Source organism: Oculina patagonica, chromosome 13, assembly GCF_052425735.1.
Source record: "Oculina patagonica isolate OP01 chromosome 13, crgOcupat, whole genome shotgun sequence".
Taxonomy (NCBI): Eukaryota; Metazoa; Cnidaria; class Anthozoa; order Scleractinia; family Oculinidae; genus Oculina; species Oculina patagonica.
This window is the reverse complement of record NC_135770.1, coordinates 27,216,682-27,241,748: the sequence shown is the minus strand read 5'-3', so window position 1 is coordinate 27,241,748 and position 25,067 is coordinate 27,216,682. Positions and strand designations below refer to the sequence as shown.

General features: G+C 40.2%; 4 protein-coding genes across 4 annotated transcripts in view; 3 read left to right on the top strand and 1 right to left on the bottom strand.

Annotated features, from left to right (window-relative positions):
• Positions 1-9,593, top strand: part of LOC144636240 (anaphase-promoting complex subunit 1-like) — a 72,991-nt gene extending 63,398 nt beyond the window's left edge. Inside the window, exons 50-60 of the mRNA XM_078495399.1 lie at positions 187-304; positions 1,489-1,566; positions 3,570-3,637; positions 3,746-3,821; positions 4,498-4,545; positions 5,124-5,210; positions 5,838-5,933; positions 6,393-6,506; positions 7,292-7,367; positions 7,738-7,866; positions 8,254-9,593. Coding sequence (XP_078351525.1) covers positions 187-304; positions 1,489-1,566; positions 3,570-3,637; positions 3,746-3,821; positions 4,498-4,545; positions 5,124-5,210; positions 5,838-5,933; positions 6,393-6,506; positions 7,292-7,367; positions 7,738-7,866; positions 8,254-8,345 — 982 coding nt within the window. The 3' untranslated portion in view covers positions 8,346-9,593. The remainder of the gene's footprint in view (positions 1-186; positions 305-1,488; positions 1,567-3,569; positions 3,638-3,745; positions 3,822-4,497; positions 4,546-5,123; positions 5,211-5,837; positions 5,934-6,392; positions 6,507-7,291; positions 7,368-7,737; positions 7,867-8,253) is intronic.
• Positions 9,594-11,038: 1,445 nt separating this feature from the next.
• LOC144635645 (DNA polymerase epsilon subunit 2-like) lies at positions 11,039-13,010 on the top strand. The gene has a single exon (XM_078494729.1). It carries the CDS (start codon positions 11,064-11,066, stop codon positions 12,630-12,632), a length of 1,569 nt encoding a protein of 522 aa, XP_078350855.1. The 5' UTR covers positions 11,039-11,063; the 3' UTR covers positions 12,633-13,010.
• A 1,085-nt stretch (positions 13,011-14,095) lies between these two features.
• LOC144636672 (uncharacterized) lies at positions 14,096-20,882 on the top strand. The gene is made up of 5 exons (XM_078495862.1): positions 14,096-14,207; positions 14,280-14,538; positions 16,606-16,642; positions 17,151-17,349; positions 17,883-20,882. Exons 1-5 carry the CDS (start codon positions 14,171-14,173, stop codon positions 18,407-18,409), a joined length of 1,059 nt encoding a protein of 352 aa, XP_078351988.1. The 5' UTR covers positions 14,096-14,170; the 3' UTR covers positions 18,410-20,882.
• A 144-nt stretch (positions 20,883-21,026) lies between these two features.
• LOC144636671 (tRNA (guanine(6)-N(2))-methyltransferase THUMP3-like) lies at positions 21,027-24,608 on the bottom strand. The gene is made up of 3 exons (XM_078495861.1): positions 23,515-24,608; positions 22,687-22,840; positions 21,027-22,141 (listed from the first exon to the last, which is right to left on the bottom strand). Exons 1-3 carry the CDS (start codon positions 24,548-24,550, stop codon positions 21,814-21,816), a joined length of 1,518 nt encoding a protein of 505 aa, XP_078351987.1. The 5' UTR covers positions 24,551-24,608; the 3' UTR covers positions 21,027-21,813.
• Positions 24,609-25,067: the final 459 nt, after the last annotated feature.

The following is a 25,067-nucleotide window of genomic DNA, read 5'->3' as shown; positions in this document are numbered from 1 at the left end:
TTTTTAGCGAATGTCTTATCGCAAATTTTTATTGTAAAGTACACAACTATTATTTTAAAATTTCCTTCAATTTGGAAGTAATCAGAAAAATGATTTAAAATATCGTGCCAAGTCCCCTTTAAACTCCCTATTGCCTGAAACCAGGACTACGTTATTATCCGTGAAACTTGTGTGTGTGTGTTTTAGGTATCATCTGCAGGCGTTCAGACATTTGTACGTGCTGGCAGCTGAGCCTCGAGTTCTTGTTCCCCGTGAAGTGGACACTAACAAGGCCTGTCATGTGCCTCTTGAGGTCACGCTAAAGGTGAACACTTAGTGAAAGGCATTAATAAATAATAAATAAATCACCTTTATTGAGCCACGGTGAGGATAAAGCTATAAGCTTGTGGTGGCTGTGTTTTCCAGATCGAATTGGAATTTGGAATTGTTGGTTTTTGTGGAGGTAGGAAAACATCAAAAATCCGGAGAACCCGGAGAAAAACCCTCGGAGCAAGGACGAAAACCAACAACATACTCAACCTATATACTAAAAAGAACATTGTGTATCGCCATACAGCATAGTCAACCCACACATATGACGCGGAATCTGGGAATCGAACCCAGGCCACATTGGTGGGAGGCGAGCGCTGTCACCACTGCGCCATCCCTGCTCCCCGCATTTAACTGTTTTTCGTGATGTGTAATTTTCGTAAATTTATGAGACTCGGGGGGTGGACAGAAAAATTGCAAGAAAAAGTTGCAAAGATCGGACGTGACGCGAAAGAAAATTCGAAATACTCTTTAACTTTGTTTCTCTTGCTCCTTCTCAACTCTCCCCACCCCCTCCCCCTCTTGTCTTACTTTACCATCCTGCCTCTCCCACTTCTTGCCAAGTTTACCCACCCGTCCCCGATTTCGTATTAAGGCGGAGTTTTTCTTCCTCTTGACGAGCAGACCGCACCGCAGAAATGGCACATGACGGAATCAACATATTAAATATCAGTTTAATAACGAGAAAAATAAGAATACGAAACTTAGTTTTGCCTTAAACTTAAATTTAAGATATAATTTAAAATATATGTATCATCGTGAAAAGACATTTAAGTGGAAGCTTTGTCATCCATTTATTTTCGCCTAGAATTAGACATCCTGTCTCCACTAAGGCTTATTCGTTTTACGTAATGTATCAAACACAAGAGACAGTGTTTCATCGGGATATCCAAACACCGAGAAGAGAGTTTAAAATACGACGCGCAGCGGAGTATTTTTAACGAAATTCGAGGTGTTTGGATAGCCGATGAAACACTGTCTTCTCAATCGAACCAAAACCTACGGAGTAAACGGAGAAAAAAATCGTAAAAATCAATGATAATTAAGACCGGGTATCCAAACTTACTTCACGGTTATGATTTTCTTCGTTTAAACTTGATGAATTATGAATGAGTTTGAGAATATATTTTCCATACGTATATACGTACATAACTTCACTTCATGTCCTTTATCGTGCAGGAAACACAGTTCTACCCAGAAACAAGTCTAAAGCTAACTGCACCTTGTATTCTACCTGAGTTGCAGTTCATCAAAAAGGTAGGTCGATCAACATGTAACCAGAACCTCTTCCACTTTGGACATATTTCAGCACTCTTTGGCAGTGATGCTTCCGACTAAATAACATGAATTATCTCGATGGCGAGACGCTTGTCGACTTTTGGAGTAAAGTCAAGTTCATTGCAAAACGTGCATGAAACTTTCATATTACAGTCCGACCTCTATTAAGCGGCCACCCTCGGGACTTTGAAAAGTGGCCGCTTAGGGCCTGTTTATATGAAGGAGAGTTGTCCCTGGTAGGAGGGTTACCCTCCATACCGAGCCACCCCGGGCGAGAGAGCTTTTCATACGTTTCTTTATAAATAGCTGCGAACCGTTTATATGAGAAATTGCAAAGTTGACTCGGGGGGCAGGGTGACCCTGGGTGGAGGGTCACTCGCTTTGAAGGTAGGGTGACCCTGGGGAGCGAGCCAACTTTTTCTCCATATAAACAGTTTGGTTATTTTTGCCTCGCCTACAAGGGACAAGTTGACACATACGGAGCATGCGCAAACGCTAAAATCAGCAAAAACAAAAGTGCAGATAAATTGAAATCGAAGTCGGCGGTAAATTAGTCCAAAAAATGGTCTTGGTCGACGATTCAGCGTTCCTGATTTTAGAAAAAGCAGCCATAATAGATGTTTCAAAACAACTCTCGCCAGTCTTTTGAACCGAGAGGGCCAAGTTTTGGCTCGGTCAACAGGGACAACTTTCTCATCTAAACGCTCGGCAAAAGATGGCTCGGGGGAGAGGGTAACCCTCCTACCAGGGACAACTCTCCTCCATATAAACAGGCCCTTAATAGAGGTTGGCCGCTTAAAAGAGGTACAATATAAATTGGATAGGAATGGCGGTAAACATGATTTTATTTATTCTATATAGCAAAATGCTTTTAAAAAGTTAACATATATGAAGATAAATCCAAAATTCATTGCAACAAAATATCAAGTGCATTTCCAGCCCATGCATAGTTCTAGCTCTAACACAGAGGGCACGTAGTTGAAATGTACAGTATTTCTTCGGGTTGATAATGTACAGAAAAATATGCAAAACATCGTTGACAAGTTTCTTAGGCCTTTTTGCATCAACAGTTAGTCTGTTAAAAAATTTAGCTCAAGATATTTCACGAGCGATTTATTTAAATATCATCTGTCACCATGCATTTCGCTTGGAAAGACAGTTTGCTGGTCGCTTAATGGAGGTAAAAAACCATAATACACTTGCGACAGCAAAAAGGTGGCCGCGGCCGCTTAATAGAGGTGGCCGTTGAATAGAGGTATCAAATACAGCAGTTTACTAACAAATAAATCGGGACTTTGGAAAGTGGCCTCTTAGTCGAGGGTGGCCGCTTAATAGAGGTCGGACTGTAACTGCTTTTTGGTAGAGAAAACAAGCGGGAAATGTTGAACACATGTTTAGCTGCCTTGTTGCATAGACCAAGAAGAATGTCACAAGAAACAAATTTTGCAAACAAGCAGTGTTTTGCATTTGAAAGGTTACGCATGCTCGAGGAAACGAGGGACTAAACGGACTGTGTTACGGCTGAGTTTAGTCTATAACAATCGCTATGACACTTAATATTGGCGAAAAGATAACCTCTATGGATCTAAATTACAAAACCATAGCTTCATTATTAACAAATGTGTCTCCCGAGCGTTATGATTAAAAGTTACAAACAAACGAGGTATACTTGAAAAACTGTTCAGCTAAAGAGTTTTTAAAAACCCAGATCGCAATCCGTTTTAATTTTCTTCGTCTTTTGACCATCCGCGCCTTCTCTTTTATTTCCTGTGCTGATAAAATACTCCTTCTAAACGGTTATTTCACTCAACTGGGTGACTATTTTCTTATGTCTTACTGGGGGATGTTGCTAAAATCCGTGACCCGGTCCCTAAAGGACAAACCTAGAGTAATGTAATCCGCCTTTCCCGTTTACAAGATATTGTCTTGAAAGTTGTAACATTTGTGCTGATTTTTGTTTTTGTTTTTCAATTTTCATTCAGATCCGTGTCGCAGGTTTGCGGTATTGGCCTGTTACAATAGATTTTACAGAAAATAAGGACAATGCATGGTAAGAACAAGGCAACACGAGCAATTCCTTTTCTAGAAAGGGGGGGGGGGGGGGTGGAAGAAGCGATTTTGGACTAATTTTGAGTGTTTGTACTGTTTATGTTCACAGTTTGCTTACAACTAACCAGGGAACATTGTTCGTGAAGAGGAGAACAGGGTTTCTGTCTTACGCCGACGATCCAAAGGCAAGTGCCACATTTCGAGTAAATCCTCCTAAATCCTTTATCTTCTGTACCACGATGACAGTAAATCCTCTATAAAAGGGGCTACGTCACGAGGATTTTGCAGATTTTGGTCCAAACTGCTCTGAAATTAGTGCAGGCAACTTAACCCATGGAATTCATTGTCTTTCAACATCTAAAGGAAGATATAACCGTAATTTGCTGTGAGGGTTCAAACCACCCTTTAAAATATCGATTTTTTTGGAGACGCGCCGAAACCATTTATAAAGTTAAGCCTTAATTTTTCAAATCGGAATTCATTTCCATCCGAGCCATCCCCAGCCAAAGACGCTTGTTTTCAGTTTCAGTGCTCTAATATAGCAATTGTTAATGAAAATGGACCATTATTTTTAGGTTTCTTACGACACAAATATATATTTTGTCTGTTCAGAAATTTGGTAAAATCCGTGACAAAGACCCTTTAAGCCAGAACCTGAAACTTTGGTATAGTCGTGTATTTGAATATAAGAATCTCTATTCGTTGGTTGACGCATACATTACAACGGGTTTCCAGTTAGACCAATTAAAAAACTGACGCTCAACTTAAATAGCGTGTAGATTTTTTTCCTGTAAGTGACGCTTTGTCCTAAATAATTGGAACATTGCTTTAACATCAGACACTTTTTCTCGCTTTCAACAGGGGCATCGAAATATCCTCGCCAAGACATTTGCTGCCCAAACAGATCAGGTAAGTAGCAAGACCGAGAGCACGTCCCGGGGGGTGGGGGGGGGGGGCTTAGGGGTGTAAATGTCGGATTTTACTGAGGTCTCACTTAGGGTGTTCGGGGCAAAACGCAAATTGTTTTAGCCGTCAAGGTCTCGTTTAGGTTTGAACACAAGGAAATCTACAAAATATAACTTTTTGGGGAGATTTTGATATCTTTAAGGTGTCAAAAAAGTTTGAGCCATGCCCAGATTGGTCTCTTTTAAGGGTTATTTTCAAAATTTCCGACGAGCATCCCCGCCCCTTTCAAATGAGAGTCCCCCCCCCGGTAGCAAGTATTGTGTTGGTTTTTTTCTTCTTGTTCAATGGCTACACATAATCTCGACATCAAATTTTGGAGAGAAAAATTGGTGTCAAAATGAAATTCTTTTCCTCTTTTTGAATTCGTCTTTAGTTTCTCGTTTTGGAATCTTTGATCTGTACAAGACTGAAATCGCGAATATGAAGGGAGTATGAAGTTTCGAAAGGTTGAGAAAAATTGCGAAATTTAAGTCTCGTGAGAACTTATTGTAACAGTTTTTTCCCTTGTCATTGCTTTCCAGACAGAAGTGGTGCGAAGCTTCTCATCAGACCCCAACCTCATAGCGCTGGCAGAGTTGTTCGGTAATAAAGACATCTCAAACGAACGGGTAAGCTGATGGGAAAGTGAGAGAGAGAACGAGGATGGAGTAATTGACCAGAAGACAACAACAACAAATAAAGAACAATTACTCAAATTACCAACAACGGCGGTAACATGTTTTGTTGCCTGCCGTCTTTTAAACTCTTATACCTTGGCTGAAAGCTTTGCAAAACGAGGAAACTTGTTTCCACAATTGTTCCCTCATTTTGCATGCTTCCATGCCGCGCGGAAACACGGAATGTTTCTGCGGTGTAGCAGAAGCAAAGTTTGCTTCTTGGAGGCAAAAATTTGACGCTGGAAACAATGCTTTCCGTATTTTTGTTTCCAAGAAGCAAAATTTGTTTCGGCTACACCGCAGAAACATTTTGTGTTTCCGCGCGGCATGAAAAAATGGCAAAACGAGAAAACAACTGGAAAAATGTCTCAGGAAACATGTTTCCTCGTTTTGCCGGGCCGTTAGTTTAAAAATAACCATGGAGCAGATGGAAGCCGATTTTACTTCCTAGACCGCGTTGGATACAAATTAAAACTGTACATGTACAATCTTGAACTCCAGAAAATTGAAGACGGTTTTGTGGAGGATCAACTAAAGTAAATCTCTACTTTTCTCATTTCTGTCCGTTTTTTCTTGAAGGAGAAGAAGTTGAGCTCGTTCATTGCGTCCGCTTTGGTTGAAACTGTTACAGAGGAAAAACCTGAAGTGCTGAAGACATTACTGCGCATGTGGCAGGTACGTAAACCGCTGCACACCACCTGTCTGCTTATTGTTTTGTTTCGATAACAACACTTTTCATTACTAAAAAGGAATTTACAAACGTTCTCTGGCGAAAAATCTTAAAGAAATAGAGCGTTCGGCTGTCGGGCTACAGCCTTTGATGGATAAAAAAAATAAAAATTAAATTAAAATGTATACAGAATAAGGCGTTATAACGTTTACGCCTCGTTGGCAACCAAGAGAATACTTCATATTTTCTTGTAGCAACATAATTGACAGGGTTGAGTTGCACTCGCAGAAAAGATGACGATGGGCACGACGCTTTTCCCGCCAAAATGTCACGTGCTTACACACGCGCGCTACTTCCCAGGCTCTTAGACTATTGATTCCCCCACACACTGCCGAACTCGGGCAAAATAAGGTTCTGTGTATTTGTCACAAAATAATTATATTCTTGGCTCTGTCTTTTTGTAGATTATACACAACCTGGAATGCCAGCCTGACTCGGCCTCCGTGTGGCAAATGAAGTTAGCCATGACTTTCTACAGGAATGCTTTTCCACGAATTTCTAGGGGCATGCTTAGAAAGGTGTGTTAAATCTCACCAAGTACATTGTACGTTCTTTACATAGCATACAGGTTCTAGATGTTGAACGCCTCGTCGCCACTATTCTTGAGTTTAGTTCTGCAGGTGACTTAGTTAATAATGTAAGTTTGTTGGGAGTTGGGTAACATGCAATGGACAACTTACCTTTTACTTTTTAATGCACACCTTTTAAGAGTTTGACATCTACAGAGAACGTTGGTCTCAACTAGTCGAATCTAACTGACATCTTAGTCGAACCTATGCGAGCTTATGTTATATAATTAAAGGAAGTGAACGCTCGTGTTTAGAAAGTATTCGAAATTAAAGCGAATTGGAAGAAAACTTTTTTCTGAATTAATGAAATTAACGCGAAAGAGGAGGTAAATTTTAAAATTGGAGAAACGCAGTTTGTAGTGGCAACACGAAAAAATTCACTGCAAATATTATACTGCTCTTCTAAAATCAACTGGAAATACAAGTTGTAAACGATACACAAGCGGGATTTACAATGTAAATGATTGAAATACAAAAATACAGTGTGCAGATAAGAGAAAGCTAGTATCCAGAATTTGGGGTTGACAGCAAATATCGTATTAGTCGATTGTCGCTCTTGATCGAAAATGGTGGAGCCAACTTCGTGGATAACTTACAAACTAACGAGGTTAAGGCCAGGTGCAACCTTAATTAAGTTACATTAGCGTTAAAAGTCTATTAAGTTTATATCCGCTTGTTCAGTATAAATAGAGCGAGGTAGAGCTAACTGAAACTCAAACTCATTTGCTTTATAGCCCCTTGTTAGTGCCGACTTCATCGAAGAATACAAGTTTCTTTTGGAAGATGCCATCGATCGCCTTATGCAAAAAAGTAAGTGCAGTTTAATAGTTTTTACTTTTATACAAACTAGTGTTTTACACTATTATTCCCAGGTTTGGAAAATGCGTGCGCAATTTTTTGATTAGATAATTTAAAAACGGAAACGCTTCACGGAGTGCTTTCTTTAAAATTGGTTAAAATCGGCATTTGTCCGCCTAACACCCATTCCGGACAAGGTCCTTTCAGTAATGCTGGGGAAGGGAGATGGGTAACCCTTCGATGGACTAGCATCGCATCCATAGGGGAGTAGAAATACTCCTAGTCGCTTAACACTACAGAAAGCGGGATAAGCTACGGCTGCATTGGCCATTGTTTTTTTTAGCCTTCGGTGATTAAACCACTGTTGTTGTTTTTCTTGTAGATTCGATATCAGCAAGAGCCTGCTATAGTGCTGAGGAACACAAGCGCAGCTTCTGTCCTGCCATGTGTTGTTTTGCAGTGTACCACGATGTCCCATTACCGCACAGTCTGCCACCCTCGATCCAGCAAGGTGGTGTATTGATGAATTCTCAGGCGGAATTTGGTCAAAACTGTTTTAAATAAAATTTTTCGCACTGCCTAATAGATTTCTGTCTTCTGTCGAGCACCTTTGTTCGAAATCTAAGCATTATGTTGGGTTTCTCAGTGTTCTGGATATAAAAGGGGGTCTCCGTCAAAAACACAGCAAGTTTGGCCGCCTGACCCGATACATTTAAAATGATTTGGTGAGGCCCTTATCTTTTGTTCTGTTGAAATTCATCTTTGAAACCTTGCCTTAAAGCTTATCTGAAAACCTGGTTTGCCATTATTAATAGTTTTTTTTTTTTTTCAGTTACTCATATGTTATATTCGTGACCGTTTAATTTTATTCCTATTCACTTTTTTGTTGTTTCGGTAGGTGGCATTCCAAGTCTACCCAGGATGCTACAGGACACGGGAGATCTTCGGTTGGCAATGACTGCGTTACTGAGACTGCAGGCTCAGAGCTAGTTTCCAGGTCTTTATCCGCGCAAAGAAACTCGGCAGCTCATGCAAAGAAACTTCGCACCGAAGTGGAATTGTTCTAAACAGTTGTGCGATAACTGCCCTTTCAAGTCCATGCAGTAGACTCGCACAAAGGGAAACGATAAACGATAAAATTGAAATAACACGAGTTCTGAACATGTGTCCACCCTCTCCCAACAGATGCATCTTTAAATCGGACAAAGAGTTAAGCTACTTCTTCGTTCTACTTCATTGTATTTTAGGAACGAGCGATTTTTTTTTGGAAAGCACCAAGAACACGGACTTAAGCCAACTCCGATTTTTTTTAAGCTTGCGCAAAGTGCTCGTTATCGTTTGTCAGCCAATCAGCTTTGAGCGGACATTGGGCTTTCAAGCGGACTTTCAAATCGCATTAGGCAGAGTCCGCCGCGTTCTTGGTGCTGACCAAAACAACAGCGGACTCTGTGGACGAGATTGAAAAGGCGGGCGAACGACAAAGCAAAAATGGAGGGAGAACTGAGGATAGCGAATGGTTTTGCCTCAACGGATAATACAAGAAATTACAAACTATGAATAGCGTTAGAAAACTTAATGCACCAGAGCCGGACACGAAAACCCCTAAAAGCCAGCAAGTGGAGAAAACGGGGAACGTGTGCCCCCGACCAAGGCAGTGGCGCAACCCTTGGGGTTTTAGGGTATACTTATCTAACATACTGTAAACAATACTTTACGAAATGTATGATCTTACAGTGATACAATTATAATAGGAGAACTAAATACTTAAACAAAACGAAGCGCAAGCCTGCATCCACGGATCACAAAGGAAATAAAAATAAAACCAAACCTTGACCAAAACGTGGCGAAGGCTGACCGTAAAATGTCTCACCTTCCTAACGGTCACCTATTACAAACTCAAATCCCACTATACATTGCACACCGCAAACCCGCGCCCAACCCTCTGGTCCGTGCCGGCAAAACAGTAACTTATGCTAATCTACGACTATCACAAATTACATGTTCTTCCTGCTCACTTCAGCGCCTTTTCCTAGTCTTGTTTGCGTCTATGTCTCCCTTTTCTGTAACCTGTGAGCTTGGGAAAGCCTGGAACGGGTTAACTTAAAGCGGACACCTTTCAAAGGTAGGCAGCTAGTTCTCGAGGGTATCCGCTACAGATCCTTTACAAAACACGTGCTCTGTAGTTAAATATATGAAATAAAATATAGTCATTTTTCACAATGACTGAATTTTCTTGGTGTCTTCGCAAATTGCTTATCTTGAGTTCTTAAATGGTCAAATTTGCTATGAATTTGTCAAAACTAAAATGTAAGCATCAATGATAAAAAATTAAATCAATCAATCAATCAAAACCTTTAAACCCTCGCCGAGCGTCGCGCTCGTCCTTCCGCTAGTTCAACCAGTTTGTTCGCGTTCCTGATATAACCGCGCGCTCCTCGGACCCTAAGAGACCTAAGAGAAAATTAAACAAAGCGACGCGCGAAGGCAGTTTGTTACTCTTTAGCTGCTCGGAGGTGAATAGTACTTTGCTAATGACCTCCGAGCTAACCAATCAGCGCGCGCGAAAAGCACTATTCACCAAAAAATGGCGCGAGAACTGTCTAGTGCCAATCCTTGACGTAGCGGCTATATTGAGGTAAAAACGCTAAATGAATTAGCTTTGTTTAGACACAGTTGTGCTTCGAGCTAGAAGCTTTTGGGGCCGTGTATTTCCGATCGAATTAGGATTTGAAAATGTTGGCTTTTCTGAAGGGAGGAGAACCCGGTAAAAACCCACGCAACAAGGACGAGATCCAACAACAGACTCGACCCACATAATGACGCCGAGTCCAGGATTCGAACCCAGGCCACACTCGTGGGAGGCGAATGATATCACCACTGCGCCATCCCTACTTTCCATAAAAGTATTTTTTTGTTTGTTTGTTTTTGTTTTTCCTTGTACCCTAGCTTCTGAAGCTAACGCAGGCGGATTATAATTTATGTGAAACCACGGGAAGGCTGGGCATTTTATTTTCTGAGCTCTTTTTTTCCGTCTTGTGTTTGTGCAAGATTATATTTTACCTTTTTAATAGCTTGTGCAGTTTTACCTTGGGCTTGCTGTGGGTAAATTTTTTCTGGTTATTGTCCCCTCCCCCCCAAAAATGGCCCATTCCTAACTAAGGTGAATGTATTCCGCGAACATTGTGCATGTGTTGTCAATAGCGTGATTAGTGTGGGATTCAGTGTAAGCCCGCAGAATGTACATGTTAGCCTAAAATTTTATTAGTCTCATTCCCTTAGCGGACGTCAGTCTATTAGAGATGGGCCAAGGGAGGGTACTCCTCTCTTGGCTAGGAACTGGAGGCGACTGACAGGTTCTAATAACCTAAAAAGAAACCGAAGTGACTTCACCCTTCCCATTAAATTTTTGTTGAGCTCATATCTGGTTAGTAAAATAGGTTATTTCAGAAATGGGCACCACGTGGCCTCCGGCTACGCGCTGCGCGCTTGCAATATCGATATCACATGTATTTTTTGTTTTGCTTTTGTTTTGTTTTGTTTTTGTTTTAATTTCCAGGGTGTTTTTGAATTTTTTTTTTCATGTTCTTTCGTCCGATGTTTCAGCGGATTCCCAAATTAACTCCGGTCCAGTCTCTCCCTTTTGCCGGCCGCTGCGTCAAGGATTGGCACTAGACAGTTTTCGCGCCGTTTTTCGACGACGAAAAGAAAATGGCTGCCACGGTTCGAGGAAAGATAGTTTCTACGTTCAAATTACATGGCCTCTCGCTCAAGACAGACGCATCAAAATTCCTCACAGAGGTTTTGAGTCCCTTGACTGAAGTTGAGCTGGAAGATTGGCTCGATAAAATAGTAGAAGGCGTCCAAAAGCAGCCTTTGACTTCTTCGCTCGTCGATCGAGAGGTTGCCGAGCAGGCTGTTCAAGAATGCAGTCAGTCATCTGAAGAAGATAGCGACAAAGCTTTTACTATCATCGATGCTTTCAGTGTGCCGAGGTTCACGTTTAATCCGGACAGGAAAAAATTTCTCCCAAGCAGCGGCTCTGCGTCGCTTCATGCCAACAATCCGAATGCCAAAACAGAGGTGTTTCGAGAAAGGTACAACGTCCTTCATCAAAGAACCATGAGGCATGAGTTGTTTTCGCCGGTAGTCGAGGGAGCTAATCAGTCCCAGGTGGCGGAGAAATTTGCTCTGAAGCCAGTGGAGTTCCTGCTAGGAAGTACTGCTAACCTAGGGCAGCTTATTGTGCTTGGCATGATGACACAAATCAAAGAAGGAAAGTACTTTCTGGAAGACCCAACTGGAGTTGTAGAACTAGACCTGCGACAGGCTAATTTTCATACAGGTCTCTACACAGAAAACTGCTTTGTGCTTGCGGAAGGTACTTATGAAGATGGCGTGTTCCGCGTCAAGGCTTTGGGTTTCCCCCCAGCGGAGCCTGGACAAGTGACCAGGAATCACTTTGGCAACGTCAACTTTTTTGGTGGCCCCTCATCTACCAGTCTGAAAGCATCTGCAAAGCTCAAAGCCATAGAGAGAGAGAATCACGATGCTATGTTTGTGATGCTGTCAGATGTTTGGCTAGACCAACCTAGGGTCATGGAGAAGCTTCGTGCACTGTTCTCTGGGTACTCAACAATGCCCCCAGCCATGTTCATTCTGTGCGGAAACTTCACCTCCGAACCTCATGGTCCTAATCACTATCACACTCTCAAGAGGTCATTCCAAGCTTTTGCCAAACTGGTGGCAGAGTTTCCACCATTAATGGAGAACAGTCGCTTTGTGTTTATACCCGGGCCACAAGATCCTGGACCAGGTAACATTCTTCCGAGGCCTCCAATTCCTTCTGTGTTCACTTCAGCAGTCACTGAGAAAGTCCCTCTGAGTGTATTTACAACCAACCCATGCAGGATTCAATACTGTACGCAGGAAATCGTTGTGTTCCGAGAAGACCTTGTGAACAAAATGTGCCGTAACTCGATTAATCTGCCATCAGACTTGAAAGATATTCCTGTTCAGTTAGTGAAGACAATCCTGGCACAGGCACACATTTGCCCCATCCCACCCCATGTAAGGCCGATTTACTGGACTCAGGACCACTCCCTCAGGGTGTATCCTGTCCCAGATCTCATGGTTTTGGCCGACAAGTATGATCCTTATACCTGTTCCAGTTTAGAGTGTGTTTGTACAAATCCCAGTTCCTTTGCTAGAAATGAGTTTGCATTCAAAGTGTATTGGCCTTCGACTAGAGAGCTTGAGGACTGTAAGATCACTGATTAACATTTTTAAGTATTGACAATATAAAATGCTTAACCAGTGGACCATAAACTCAAAGCCAGGAAACTTAGAGTAAAATTGACAAACAAACAGTTTAAAGATATGTAAATTAGGAATGCTTGTGTAATGAGAATATATCAGGATAATTTTCCGTATAGAAGCAAGGTTTTTTATTCGTGTAAAAAAAGAATGCAATCAGGTGGAAAGAAATCACTTATCAGTCTTATGGAAACCCAAGGACTGTTTGGTGGTATAAGTAGCAAAAATTGCAACTAACCTTATGGCAAGGAAAACCCTAAAAAAAGGTTAGATGTTTAAGTGGAAATGCATGTAAATATTCTTTAGCTAGGGTGTTGTTATTGTATTCTCATGAAATAAATATTTCCCTGCAATGATTGACATGTTTCTTTGTATGAAGTGTACAAGTGGGCAGGCCTACTTTGTAAGCCACTTGATGTGAAATTGTAAGCGTCACCAATCCTAACATACCGGTAATTTCTGATAATAAGCCTTGTGCTGGGTTTACACTTTCGTTTTACCTGTTTCAAAGTGAAGAGTATCCTTGGTTTTTGCTAGCCATCATAAGACTTTGACTCAAAAATTGTGCAGAGTGTAAAGAGCACCCACCCCATCAATAACATACAACTGTTACTCCCCAGGGGGAGGGTACTTGCAGTATACATGAGGGGGGGGGGGGGTCCGACGGAGCTTCATATTGCGAACCCAAAAAAATACATGAGCCTGAAATTTTACACCCCAAAAAAATACCTGGCATCAAAATTTTCTACCCCAAAAAGTACAAGACCTAGCACTTCAATACTGATTTATTCAATCAAAAAGACTTTAAGACCTTAAAAAAATACATGACAGATCTCTTGACCCAAAAAAAATTAATACAGAGGGTGTAAATTTTCAACCCCCCAAAAAAGTCGGACCTTCCCGTCATGTATACTGCAAATACCCCCCCCCCCTGGGTGTTACTCCCCCTCCAAATTCCAATTTAAACTTGGATAGAGGACCGATGCTTAAACACCAGCTAAAGCTGATGTGGCTTCCTCTTTAAAATATAAAAATTATAGTAACTTTCTTTAATTAAGTTTGACATATATTTGTTAGCTTGCTTATGACTGTAAATTATGTTATTTCTAGCTAACCTCGCTCTTACTAGCACCTTGTGTGCTATGTTTTTTATCACTTAGTATAAATAAAGCTTTTGTTGTTGTTGTTGTTGTTGTTTTTTTTTCGGGGGGTGGGGGGGAGGGTAAAACTTATAACCAGCATTTTATGGTAAATAAATTCCCTTGTTTGTTTCCCCCAAACCTCGGAGCCGAGTTAGAAAATTAGCCTATTTATTATTGCTGGTAATTTTTTTAGGTGTTGTTACAATTTTGTGTGATGGTAAAAGTTCAGAAAGAAGCCTGACGTCACGCAAGCACTCGAGTAGTCACGCATGAGATCTATTTATAGCTTGGCATATTTACGTCAATCGTCTTCCTTCAACGTACATACAAGCGAAGACACAAGCGAAGCTATTGTGAAACATGGGTACCGTAAAAGCGGGATATCTTCACAAACTAAGTAAGTATGTTCCGAACAAGTAGTTCAAATACGTCGTTTTGTGAAACTACACTAATCTTCCCCTTCTTTCAGGTGGATTTTTCAAGAACTCTTGGAAGAAAAGGTACTTCGTGTTGTACCAAGATGGCGTATTCTCTTATTATCAGGACTCGAAAGACAAAGAATGCGATGGAAAAATTCATATGAAAACAGAATGTCGCCGGATAAACGTTGGAAATGCTGTTGGAGAAGGCGTTAAACCTCCTAAAGACAGTGACATCAATTCTATGTTTTGTGTTTCTTCGCCTGAGAGAACTTGGTATCTGTACGCAGATTCAGAGAGTGACGCAAGGTAGAGCAGAATTTTCACATAAACTTAAACTTTTATTATTAATTAATGTCGACTTATTTGACTAAAAGGTTTACTTTATGTAACAGTCTCGCTGTGCAGATAAATATTTCTGTAGATGCCGAGTTAAAAGCAGACATTTTCTCTATGGTAGGGTTTTCCACTCCATTCAAAGCTTTCCGCGAATTCTACAAGCTGGTTTCACTGTAAGCGCGCCAAGGCAGCAAAAAAACGCTCCGTTAAGACAGAGACTAGCACTATGGTTAAAAAGAGAATAGAAGAATCACCTGCCGTAAAATCCCAGTTATAGCCCTGGGTCTATTGATTTCTTTTCATGGAGCTTGTCAACAGGAAGGGTTAATGGAACCGGGGGTGGGGACTGGGGGGGGGGGGGGTGGGGGGGTCGCGAAGTCGCGAAGTGTGCGTGAGATGAATTTCCTTCGTCACGTCGTCTCTTCCCTGGGCGGATAAATTCCTGCTTATGCATTCAAATATTTATTTTGTTCCGAATATTAAATAAAATGAATCCAGACCAGTTGGCGAATTGCATTAACAAAGAAGTCTATTTCACACCAAAATAAAGAATAGACTAAGGCCATCCCATTCTGATTGTATTTCTCCATTTACTGTCGTCCGACGAGCTTTTTAAAGTAAAAATAGAGCATATCTGACTGGGCGATTAAGCAGGTAACTCCCCTGGCGCAATGACTTATTTCCTGTGCCTTGACATAGAGCGGTTTTCACTTGAGTGTCGAAAGTAAATTGCGTTTGCTTTGGTTTTGCATTACTACGCTCAGTGATTGGCTTAAAAATCTCGCGCCACTTTTTCAGCCAATAGAACTAAAACCAAAACCAATCATGACTCGCTCGCGCACGTTTTCCCGCGCTTCGTGCCGGCTACATGTATTTGCTTCGAGTTTTGATTGTTCACTGGATTGTCTGTGTCCTTTGTGATTGGCCGGTGTAATTACTTTGGTTTTGGTTTTACGACACTCTTGAAAACTGCTCTATTCTTGCTGGGCTTGCAGTTTTCGTTTCGATTCCCATAATATACTCAAAGACAAAACAAGAATTGGAATATCCAGAAAAACAAGTCATTGTTTTGCAATATTCAACACGTTCGGAGTAAATTGTACGACTTGTACTAGCTCCAAGCCAAACACTTGAATAACACAAAAATAAATATTTCACACAAACAGAGCGCAGAGCATTCGTAAATATTTTTAAAAATAAAATAGGTCATTGATTAGCTACAGGCGAGTAATCGTGTGGGTCTGACGTAGTGGGACCGGTGGTTTTAAATAGCTTGGACACATCCAAGCAGTCTTTGGTTTCGCTATGTGATTATTCAGCCCTCTCTTCTGGTAAAACACTTATATATAAATGAAACAAAATTATACATTTCACTCTAAACAGAGAGCAGAGTGTTCATGTCTAATGAGTGATCGCAAGTAAACATCAAATATTGCGTGACCATGACAAAGGAGCTGGCTTAATACTTAAACGACAACAAAAAAAGCCGGCCAGATTATATACATGTATGAACCGGTTGCGCACGGTTAATTAAACTGAAGTGATAGTCATCAAAATTATTGTAACAGTTATGAATAAGGCAGTCAGTTGTTGGTTTGTTCTCATCTCAAATGTATTTAAAGAGAAATATTGGGGGAGGTGTAGAGGGGAGGGGAACATCGAATTATTTCAAGAGAAAATTAATGATGGTATAATGATAGTTGATCACGGCATACACATTAGACTAATTAGGTCACATGCACGTTTATCCTGAAGGTGAGGTGGGCTTATAACCTGTGGTATATATTAGACATCCGTTATGGCATGTTCTAAAACCTGAAGCAAATGAAATGAAATGATCAAAACCAAATGAAACAGGTGAAACGTTAAAACAAGCGAAATGAAACAGCATCACAGAAACTCAGTTGTCAACTGAACATATTATATCAAGGATTTATCACTTTTTTCTTAAGGTTGTGTTATTTGCAAAAATGAAATTAACTTGTGTTTATTTTTTAGTTTTAAACTAAGTTATAGTTCTTTTTTTTTGATAAACAGGGAATGGATTTCAGTTTTAGAACAAGCAAGAGTTCCAGTAAGTACCAGTACTTATTTGTGGCTTAAATAAATGAATCACAATATTTCAATAAAATAAATCATATGAATATGGTAATTATATACAGTCAACTCTCGCCTTGCGGACACCCCGCTATTGCAGACACTCGCTATTACGGGCAAAATCAAGATCCCCGCCGAAAGAGGTTTGACTGAAAATGACTCCCGCTATTTCGGACTCTCGCTATTACAGACACTAAACGATGCCCCGAGCGTGGCCGCTATAACGGGAGTTGACTGTATGTAGATGGACAAAGCTTGCGTCTTTTGGAAGTTTTACTCATCGGAGATGCGGGACGCACAGGTAGATGGATCACTGGTAGAACAACTTTTTAAAATAATATACAATTGACATAATCTTATCTATCTGGATGTTACTTGTAGGTTATAAACAGTGCCATTTCCTGAAGATGATATGCTTCAACAACTTGATTATCCTTTAAACTAGGCAAGTTTATCAGTTGATTTGTAATTGCTTGATTCTGTAGCTTACATATGGTGGTGGACCACGGCAGAATCCACCAGCAGGGCCTTCATATCCATCATATGGTGCTCCGAATGCTGCTGCTGGATATGGTACGGCACCAAACCCTATGGCTTATGGTGGTGCTGTGCCAAGTGTCCCTGGAGGTGCACATCCTCCACCCATCGGTTTCAATCCATCAATTGTTCAAGGAGCAGCATCATGTGAGTTATTTTTCATAATTATATCTAGTTATTCTAGTTTCTAGTTTATCACAAGTTTTGATTACATGGCAGTACAGTACAAAGCAAATCATATTTGGGCTGCTTCAGTGTGTCTGCTTGAAAAATTCCTGTTTTGTCCGGGTTGGGGCATGAATTACAGATTTTGCTCTCACTTTTGACTTAGGGTGTACAAAAAAGCTTGAGCCATGCACAGATTGATCTTTTTAGGGGTCACTTCTGTATGGGTGTTACCTCCCCCTGGGATTGGGGGGGGGGGTGATAGTTTGTTACTTGTGTGTGAAAGTTGATTGCATAGATCTCTGTGCAGCCACAACATCAGAAATAATGTTTTTGGAGTGGTCAAATCCCACACATCTCTCAAGTGGCAATCAACTAACAGTCTCACAAAGCAAGTTTAAGAAAATTATAAAAGAGATTAACTTAGGCTCCTACCTAAATCACTGCAAGCTTTGACAATATTATTTTTTAAAATATCTCTGACTCTTCTTCTTCTATACCTTTATCTTCAATAGCTGGCCCTCCACCACCATACTCTCAAGGACCTCCCCCGCCACAAGGAGCATATGGGCACCCACCACCATATCCATCAGGGCCACCACCGCCAGGGTATGCACCACCTCCTTACCCTCAACCCACTGCTGCACAGCAACCAAGCTACCCACCACAACCTTACCCTCAACAGCCACCAGGAGGGTACCCTCAGCAGGCTCCAGGACCCTACTACCCCACCCCACCCCCTGGTCAATATCCACAGCAACAGTACTACGGCAACCCAGCTCAACACACGACATATGTTCAGGGTGGTAAGCCACAGACAGTCTATGTACAACAGCAACCACAGCAACATAGCGGGCGTAACAAAATGATGATGGGTGCTGCGGCAGGAGTTGTCGGTGGAGCGGCCATGGGTTATATGTTAGGACACACCGTAGGAGGCATTGGACATCACGGCTTTGGACATCATCATCATCGTTTTGGAGGGTGGGGTTCTGATCATTCGTGGTCATCAGGGGGAAGTTTTGACTGTGATTTTGATTAACAGTTAACTCAAGCAAATTTTTGTATTGGCCAAGGAGACAAGACTACTGGAATTAACCCTCATGGGTTTCATGTATAATGTCATGAGTTTATTGTTATTTAAAAGATATGCTACAGTATTCTTCATTTTCGAAGTTGAGAAAACGGGACTCAATATTTCAGTTGCTATGTCTTATCTGGACAAATGCGGAATGTATATAATTTCCTTTAAGTTAGCAATACACTCCGTTTTTAATATTGAGACAAAACAGAGGAAGAAACCAGAAGCCTGATTCACTAAGCCCTTCTAAGTTAAGATGTACCTCAAGTATTGTTTCACTACTGTCTAACATACCGATGGCCTATAATTTGTTATAAAACAATACTTTAGATACATATTAACTAGGGCTTTGTAAAAAAACTGTTTTAGACATAAGTGAACAACTTATAGTTTTGTTTAAAGTAATTATAAACAATATTATTAATAACTTGTTCAATTATTGTTTTAATTTAAGGTAATGTGTACAGTGTTGACCTTCTGTGTTCTTAGCTTCGTGGCAAATTCTATTATTGGCTGGTAATGACAATAATTTGAAGGACTTGATAGTCCAAGGAAAAAGGCCTGACTAAAAAGCAGGCTTATCCAAGAAGAATCATAAGATAACCGTCAGAAGAATTAATGCTGACATGGAACTTAAAATTTTAAATAATTATAGGTAAATTTGAGAAAGGTATTAATGAACCAGTGACAAACTATGTTGAGAAAAAAAAAGATTTCTCTTGACAGGAGACCAGGGGGGGCACTTACATGTGACAGAAACTGGGATGGTTGTAGTCTTTCCTAGGGGGTATAGGAGTATTAATTAAGGATCATATTTCAGACTCTGTTCGAAATTATATGAGAAAACAAATGGTAGGAATTTCCCAGTTAGTGCCTCGAACCACTTTTTAATGCTAAAAATATAAGGGGTACCCCCTTAGAAGCAAAACAAGGGCCTTGGTCTACCCATAACGCCCTCAGGTGCCTAGGTCCTGTGGACCCATAATGCCACCCCGCTGGCTTTTAATTTTTTGGTCTGACATAGGGTGTTCTGGACAGAACACCGTCAAAAAAGTTTTAGCCACCAAGGTCTTGTTTTGGGTTGCACATGAAGAAATAATCCACTGTCATATTGTGTTGGCACTCTAGACTGAGCATGCATGAAAAATGCTCTCTTGAAAGAGCTTGAGTCATGCCCAAATTGGCCTATTTAAGATGGATTAACTCAAATTTTTAAACAAGCATCACTGTCCCTTCCACATGTTGAGAGCCCACCCCCTCCCCCCCCCCCTACTGAGGAAGCAAATCCATGACATTTTGAACACAAGTAGACACTACCACTGAACAGACAGTTGTAATCAAATAAGTGTTTTTGTAGGATCAACTTATCAACTTTATACAGAAACTCATAAGGGTTGAAACGTGTAACGCGTGTTCACAGCGTTTGAATATTCAGTTTTGCCAAGTACCAGATTTGGAAACAGGAAGAATTTGAACATGAATGCATTTACATGTAATGACAGACGCAACAACATTTTTCGGTTTGCGGTGAGTTACTTGGATTCTGACCTAAACGTCTTAAATTGATCTTACAGAAACTTAAGAAATTCATTGTTTATCCAAGCGATGTTCTCCAGACTTCTTAACGACGATAAAACAGGAGAATTTAACCAAAATACAACTTTATTCAACCAAGCTTGTTCAAAAACAACATTACGCAATTGAGCACAAACTGGTGTGTGGTAAATTTAATCCAAATATTGCAATTTGATTGGTTAATTTTTTTCTCCTGATTTTCCAAATATGGTTCTTAATGGAAACAAACGCTTTGTACAATGCGAATCATAGGGAGTTACACGTTTCAACACTTATGGGTTTCTGCTTTTTAATTATTGTTATTAATTAAACAGGCACCAGTTTAATATAATTATTTTGTGCTCATCTTTGTACCCCTGACTTCTTGCAAAGGCAAGCATGATGGGGGAAAAAAGTTTGGATGAATATAATTTGACTGCTATCATAGGTTCACAGTGTTGAGAGGGCTACACAGCTGTAGCCCCTTCCAATGCCCTGCAAGCTATGATGCTAGTCAAGGATTGCTCTTTTGTTAAGCAGTTTGTATTTCAATCTACGTATTTCTATGCAGACATACATATTATTTGCACTTAAACAACAACTTTATTTCCCCATTGGTCTTATGTGGATATTTACAAGTACATACTTGTGACACTTGTGGCAGTGGTGAAGTTGAATGAACAAGTCGGTGAGCCAAGTGAGCTGGCAAATGCAAGACATGTTTCTGCCCCAGACTTCTCCTTGACAGTTCACTTCGCTCACCGAATGCAATCATTCACTTCAAGCTTCTATTCGTAAATGCCAGCCTATTTGCAGGCTACAAATCCATACTGTATGTTGTTAATAATGTAATGGTTATTATAAAATGGTCAACGAATTACGTGCACTGTGATTGGTTAATTCAAACTCATTATAGTACCTTAAAGCACTGTCACTGCATACATCACACGTGTGCTTTATTGAGTTATAATGCACGCTGCTTACGTCACGAGTTTTAGCATGCGCAATTTCTTTAACATTTCATAAAAGAAATAAAAAACTTTCTCCTCGTACATTGTTGAGTTATATATTAAGTGTTCTTAAAAACTCCTGCGTGCTTATATAACTCAACAATGCATTCGGGTGCGTTTTTTACTTCTTTATAATATTATTGTCTTTTGTACAGAGGTAAATTTTTAAATTGTGCATGTGTACCATTACAGTTATGGAAGTCCCAATAGCTGAGATTTCATTTTTTTCCATAAATTAAATAAAAAAAATGTTATGGGTAGGACTCAAGCACCTGCCTAGATGAATTTATTTCTGGAGAAAACGTAAATGGTCTGTTTTGTTTGAATTATTTTACTGCAAATTTGTAACAACACTAAGAAAATGAACCATGAACAAGTCTTGCTTAAGATCATTGGTCCTATCTGGACTCCTCTCCTCCACCCTGACAAGAAATTGAAACTTCCCTAAGCTTAAACCAGAACTTGGCAACTTGCTCAGGCAAATTTGAATTAAAAGTTGCAACAAGCAAACTGCCATTCAATATTGGAACATTGCACCGCAACTTTGCAAAGTTCCCATCAAAAGAACATCCTGTTTGACTGTAACATCTTGCCTTGCATTTTGAGTAAAATATGACCCAATTAAAAAAATTAAAACACAAATACAATTGGTGTTTTTCTACATTGTATATTAGAAAATTATTATTTTGAGGTTTCCTTTAATTTGAAACTGACCAGATTAACGACTTTAAATACCATAACAGAGCTGCTTTAAGATAATCTAGGGGTCTAGGAATGATGGTACAGTTCAATAGTGAATAATCACTGTTTAGTCCTAGTAAGAACATATATTCCTGCTTTAAGTCCTCCCATATTGATCCACAAAGTGACATCCTTTTTCCATTGCCCTGACCTGTTAAGCACCTGGCCCATCACTCTCTTATCTTGAGTAAGAAGCACAGCTCTGCCGCTCCCTGTTCGACACACCCGTGCCATTTCCTCAAGTGCTTTAGGGTACAGCTTCCAGTTTTCATGTTTCGATCCACTCTTCTTACCAAATGGCAAGTCGGAAATAAAAACATCAACACTGTCGGACTTGAGAGGAAGTTTACAAACATCCCACTGATAAATATCAAGAGGGAGAGTTTTCCTGTTGAGAAAAGGCACAGCAGCTTTTAATCCAAAATTTGTTTACATTTGTTTGGTGAAAAAATTTTTTCGTCCCCAAGCAATTCAGCCACTAGAGCAATTCCCAGTGTTGAATAAGAAATCGTCTGGAATGAGAATTTAACAAGCAAGTGTGGATATTATCATGATGATATAATTTTAAGAAATTATTGCATATAAACAACTGCTATTGCTACTTGACAAGTATGGGGCACCATCACCCCCCATTTTTATTTTTAAATTTGTTCCCATAAGATAACAGGCAACAGACAATGTATGACAAAAATCTCAGTGCAGGTTCCATATCAGAGAAAACATATTAACACTAAGTGCCACTTAACTCCATCTAAAATGTACATTGATTTCCCTGTTTTCTTATTAGCCTACTTGAATTTGTAAATAATGTATAACTATATATAATTATATTTAATAAAGATAAGTAACAAATTAATATTGCTACTTAGGATTAAAACAATTTGATATTTTAAAAGGATAATAAGTTAGAACCAGTAAATCTAAAATCCTTACTTGCTATCCAACTGTACATTCTGTACATTTGCTAAGGTCCTGGGAGGAGCTAAATCATGATGATCTCCACACAAGTGCACAGATGTGGGCCAGTTCAATGCACCCTCAATTGGAATGGAACCACCGCCACACATGGGGTCACACACAATATCACCTGTAAAACAATATCAAATTTTAGTAGAAACTTAACCATGTTCTATTGGAAATCCGCGAATCTGATTGGTTCTCCCCCTTTTTTTCTATTTGCGATAGAAAACATTTGCATGCTCGTTGCTCTTCAAAGAGTCAATTTTTCTTGATTTTTGGCTTAAAAGGACATACGGTTATAGTCTAATTGTTAAATAACACATTTTGTTAGTCCATCCCAATATTTGCTCAAATTTCCACTTTGTTTTCACAAATAAAAAAGGTTGGATTATTAATAAAAAAACTACAGAGTAACAGTTTTTACAAAAAAAAGCAATCAAAGCATTGTTTTGTGAGAGATCGAGAGAAACTGTTTGTTTTCTTCCCTTGTGGTTTCATCTTGCATCTGATTGGTGGCTACAGTACACGATTGACAAGTCAAAATAAAAATTAGGTAATCAAAGTGTTCATGGCTTTGACATGGTAACAACACCAAAACACTAAGCATTTTAAGCAGAGAAGGCCTGTTCCAGGCTTGCGGTCAGTGAAGCAAAGAAAGTAATATATATATGCCCCATAGCCAACATCGCACTTCTTTCCTCTCCCCATACATCCCACAACATACTCAATTTCTCCATTGTGAGCTCATCAATTTACTGGTTGAAGAAGAGAAACAGATTTATTATCATTATCTATCTCTACCTGGCTGAATATTTGCCAGCGAGAGCATGCTGTAAGCTATTGATGACTTCAAGGTTGTTGGGCCAAAGTGAGCGATGTTCCGTTTTCCTCTAGTTTCCTTTGTCAGTGCAATACCAATTACAACACTGTTATTGACAATGTTGAGAAGAACTTCTATATCTGGGTGGCTAAGATCCACGCGCCACCCAAACCAGTCATTTATTCCACCTCCAAATTTGGCCGCAGCTTCAGGGGATGAGAAGCTATGGTTGTTGCCAGTACGCGAACATGTGACACGAAATCGTGGTAAGGTGGGAGGACTTTCATTCTCTGCAGCTTTGTCACTTAACAGAGCTTTATCAACACTGTGTGAAGAAACTACTTTTGCAGTGCTATCCTCCTTGCTGGATGCCTCTTTATCTCCATTGCTGTGTCTCATCCTTTTAGCTGGGGCTTCTTTGTCACTGTCAGCCAAAGACTCGTCATCGTTATCATTTTGTAAAGAACTTCTGTTATCCTCATCAATTGCTTGAGTTTTGTCGTCTGGTGCATTGTTCACCCCTGGGTTACCACCTTTTAAAAGTATCCCGGAATACCCTGTAAATTCCTTCCACAGAGAAAGAGCACAGTTCCATTCAAGATCTTGAGGTAACTTGTAAAGCTTTTCGAGAATATCTGGGCTGTAACAATTAAGTTCCTCGTTGTTGTCTTCTTGAAATTCCTTCACCACGACAAACAAGTGCTCGATCGATCGCAGCGACTTCACTTCTGAGAACGAATTTGCTGGAATATCAAAATAAATCCGTCCCCTTCCTTCCCTTACGGACTTACAGCCCAACCTTTCTTTGCACTCCTTCACAGCAACCGATTCTAAACCAGTTGAAACTGTTGCACACACGACCACGCTTAAACCGTCCGCCATCTTTGGACTACGTCTCAAATGACGAATACTACTTCGTGTAACAAACTTGGCGTATACTTTCGGAGGAAAAACATGACGAGAACAGAAGTTCTTGAAGTTCAAAGAGTTCACAACACGTCCATATCTCATAAACATCAAGAAATAATCTGAGCCATGGCTACTTGTCTTAGAAGAAACTTCGTTTCATTGGATATGAAATAACGGAACTTTATACCGACAGATAATGATGGCTTACACAATCAGGAAACTCACCGCTGGCTGGATGGATGGATGGATGGATAATCTTTATTTTGAATCAGCTTGCTCAGTCCCAACATCGTTCCCAGGGTCTCTCTTCTTCCAGGGCAGTCCTCGCGGGAAATCCCGCGGGGTAAAGGATGCCGAACACACATTGTAAAACTTTAAAGTTCAAAATAATGTGTATAAAAATAATGTAAAGAAACGTTTGAAAACTTTTTAAGTTCGAATGCGCCGTGTTCGGTGCCTTGGGCGCCTGCAAGAAAAAATATAAAGGGAAAAGAAGTACCTTTGAGATGGCTGGTCTCGAAAATTTTTAGACTCCTTAGCCTTACATTCTTTGAGAAAAATTGAGGTTGCCCAGGCCCCCTCCTTGGTCTGTCCCGAATTCTGTTGTTGACCCTGGATTTGACCG

Coding starts and splice junctions, on each gene's coding strand:
- LOC144636672 (XM_078495862.1), top strand. CDS start 14,171: ATGGGTACCGTAAAAGCGGGATATCTTCACAAACTAA. Junction 14,208..14,279: donor GGGATATCTTCACAAACTAA/GTAAGTATGTTC, acceptor CCCTTCTTTCAG/GTGGATTTTTCAAGAACTCT. Junction 16,643..17,150: donor TAGAACAAGCAAGAGTTCCA/GTAAGTACCAGT, acceptor TTGATTCTGTAG/CTTACATATGGTGGTGGACC.
- LOC144635645 (XM_078494729.1), top strand. CDS start 11,064: ATGGCTGCCACGGTTCGAGGAAAGATAGTTTCTACGTTCAAATTACAT.
- LOC144636671 (XM_078495861.1), bottom strand. CDS start 24,550: ATGTTTATGAGATATGGACGTGTTGTGAACTCTTTGAACTTCAAGAAC. Junction 22,841..23,514: donor GCTGGCAAATATTCAGCCAG/GTAGAGATAGAT, acceptor ATTGTTTTACAG/GTGATATTGTGTGTGACCCC. Junction 22,142..22,686: donor AATGTACAGTTGGATAGCAA/GTAAGGATTTTA, acceptor TTTTCTCAACAG/GAAAACTCTCCCTCTTGATA.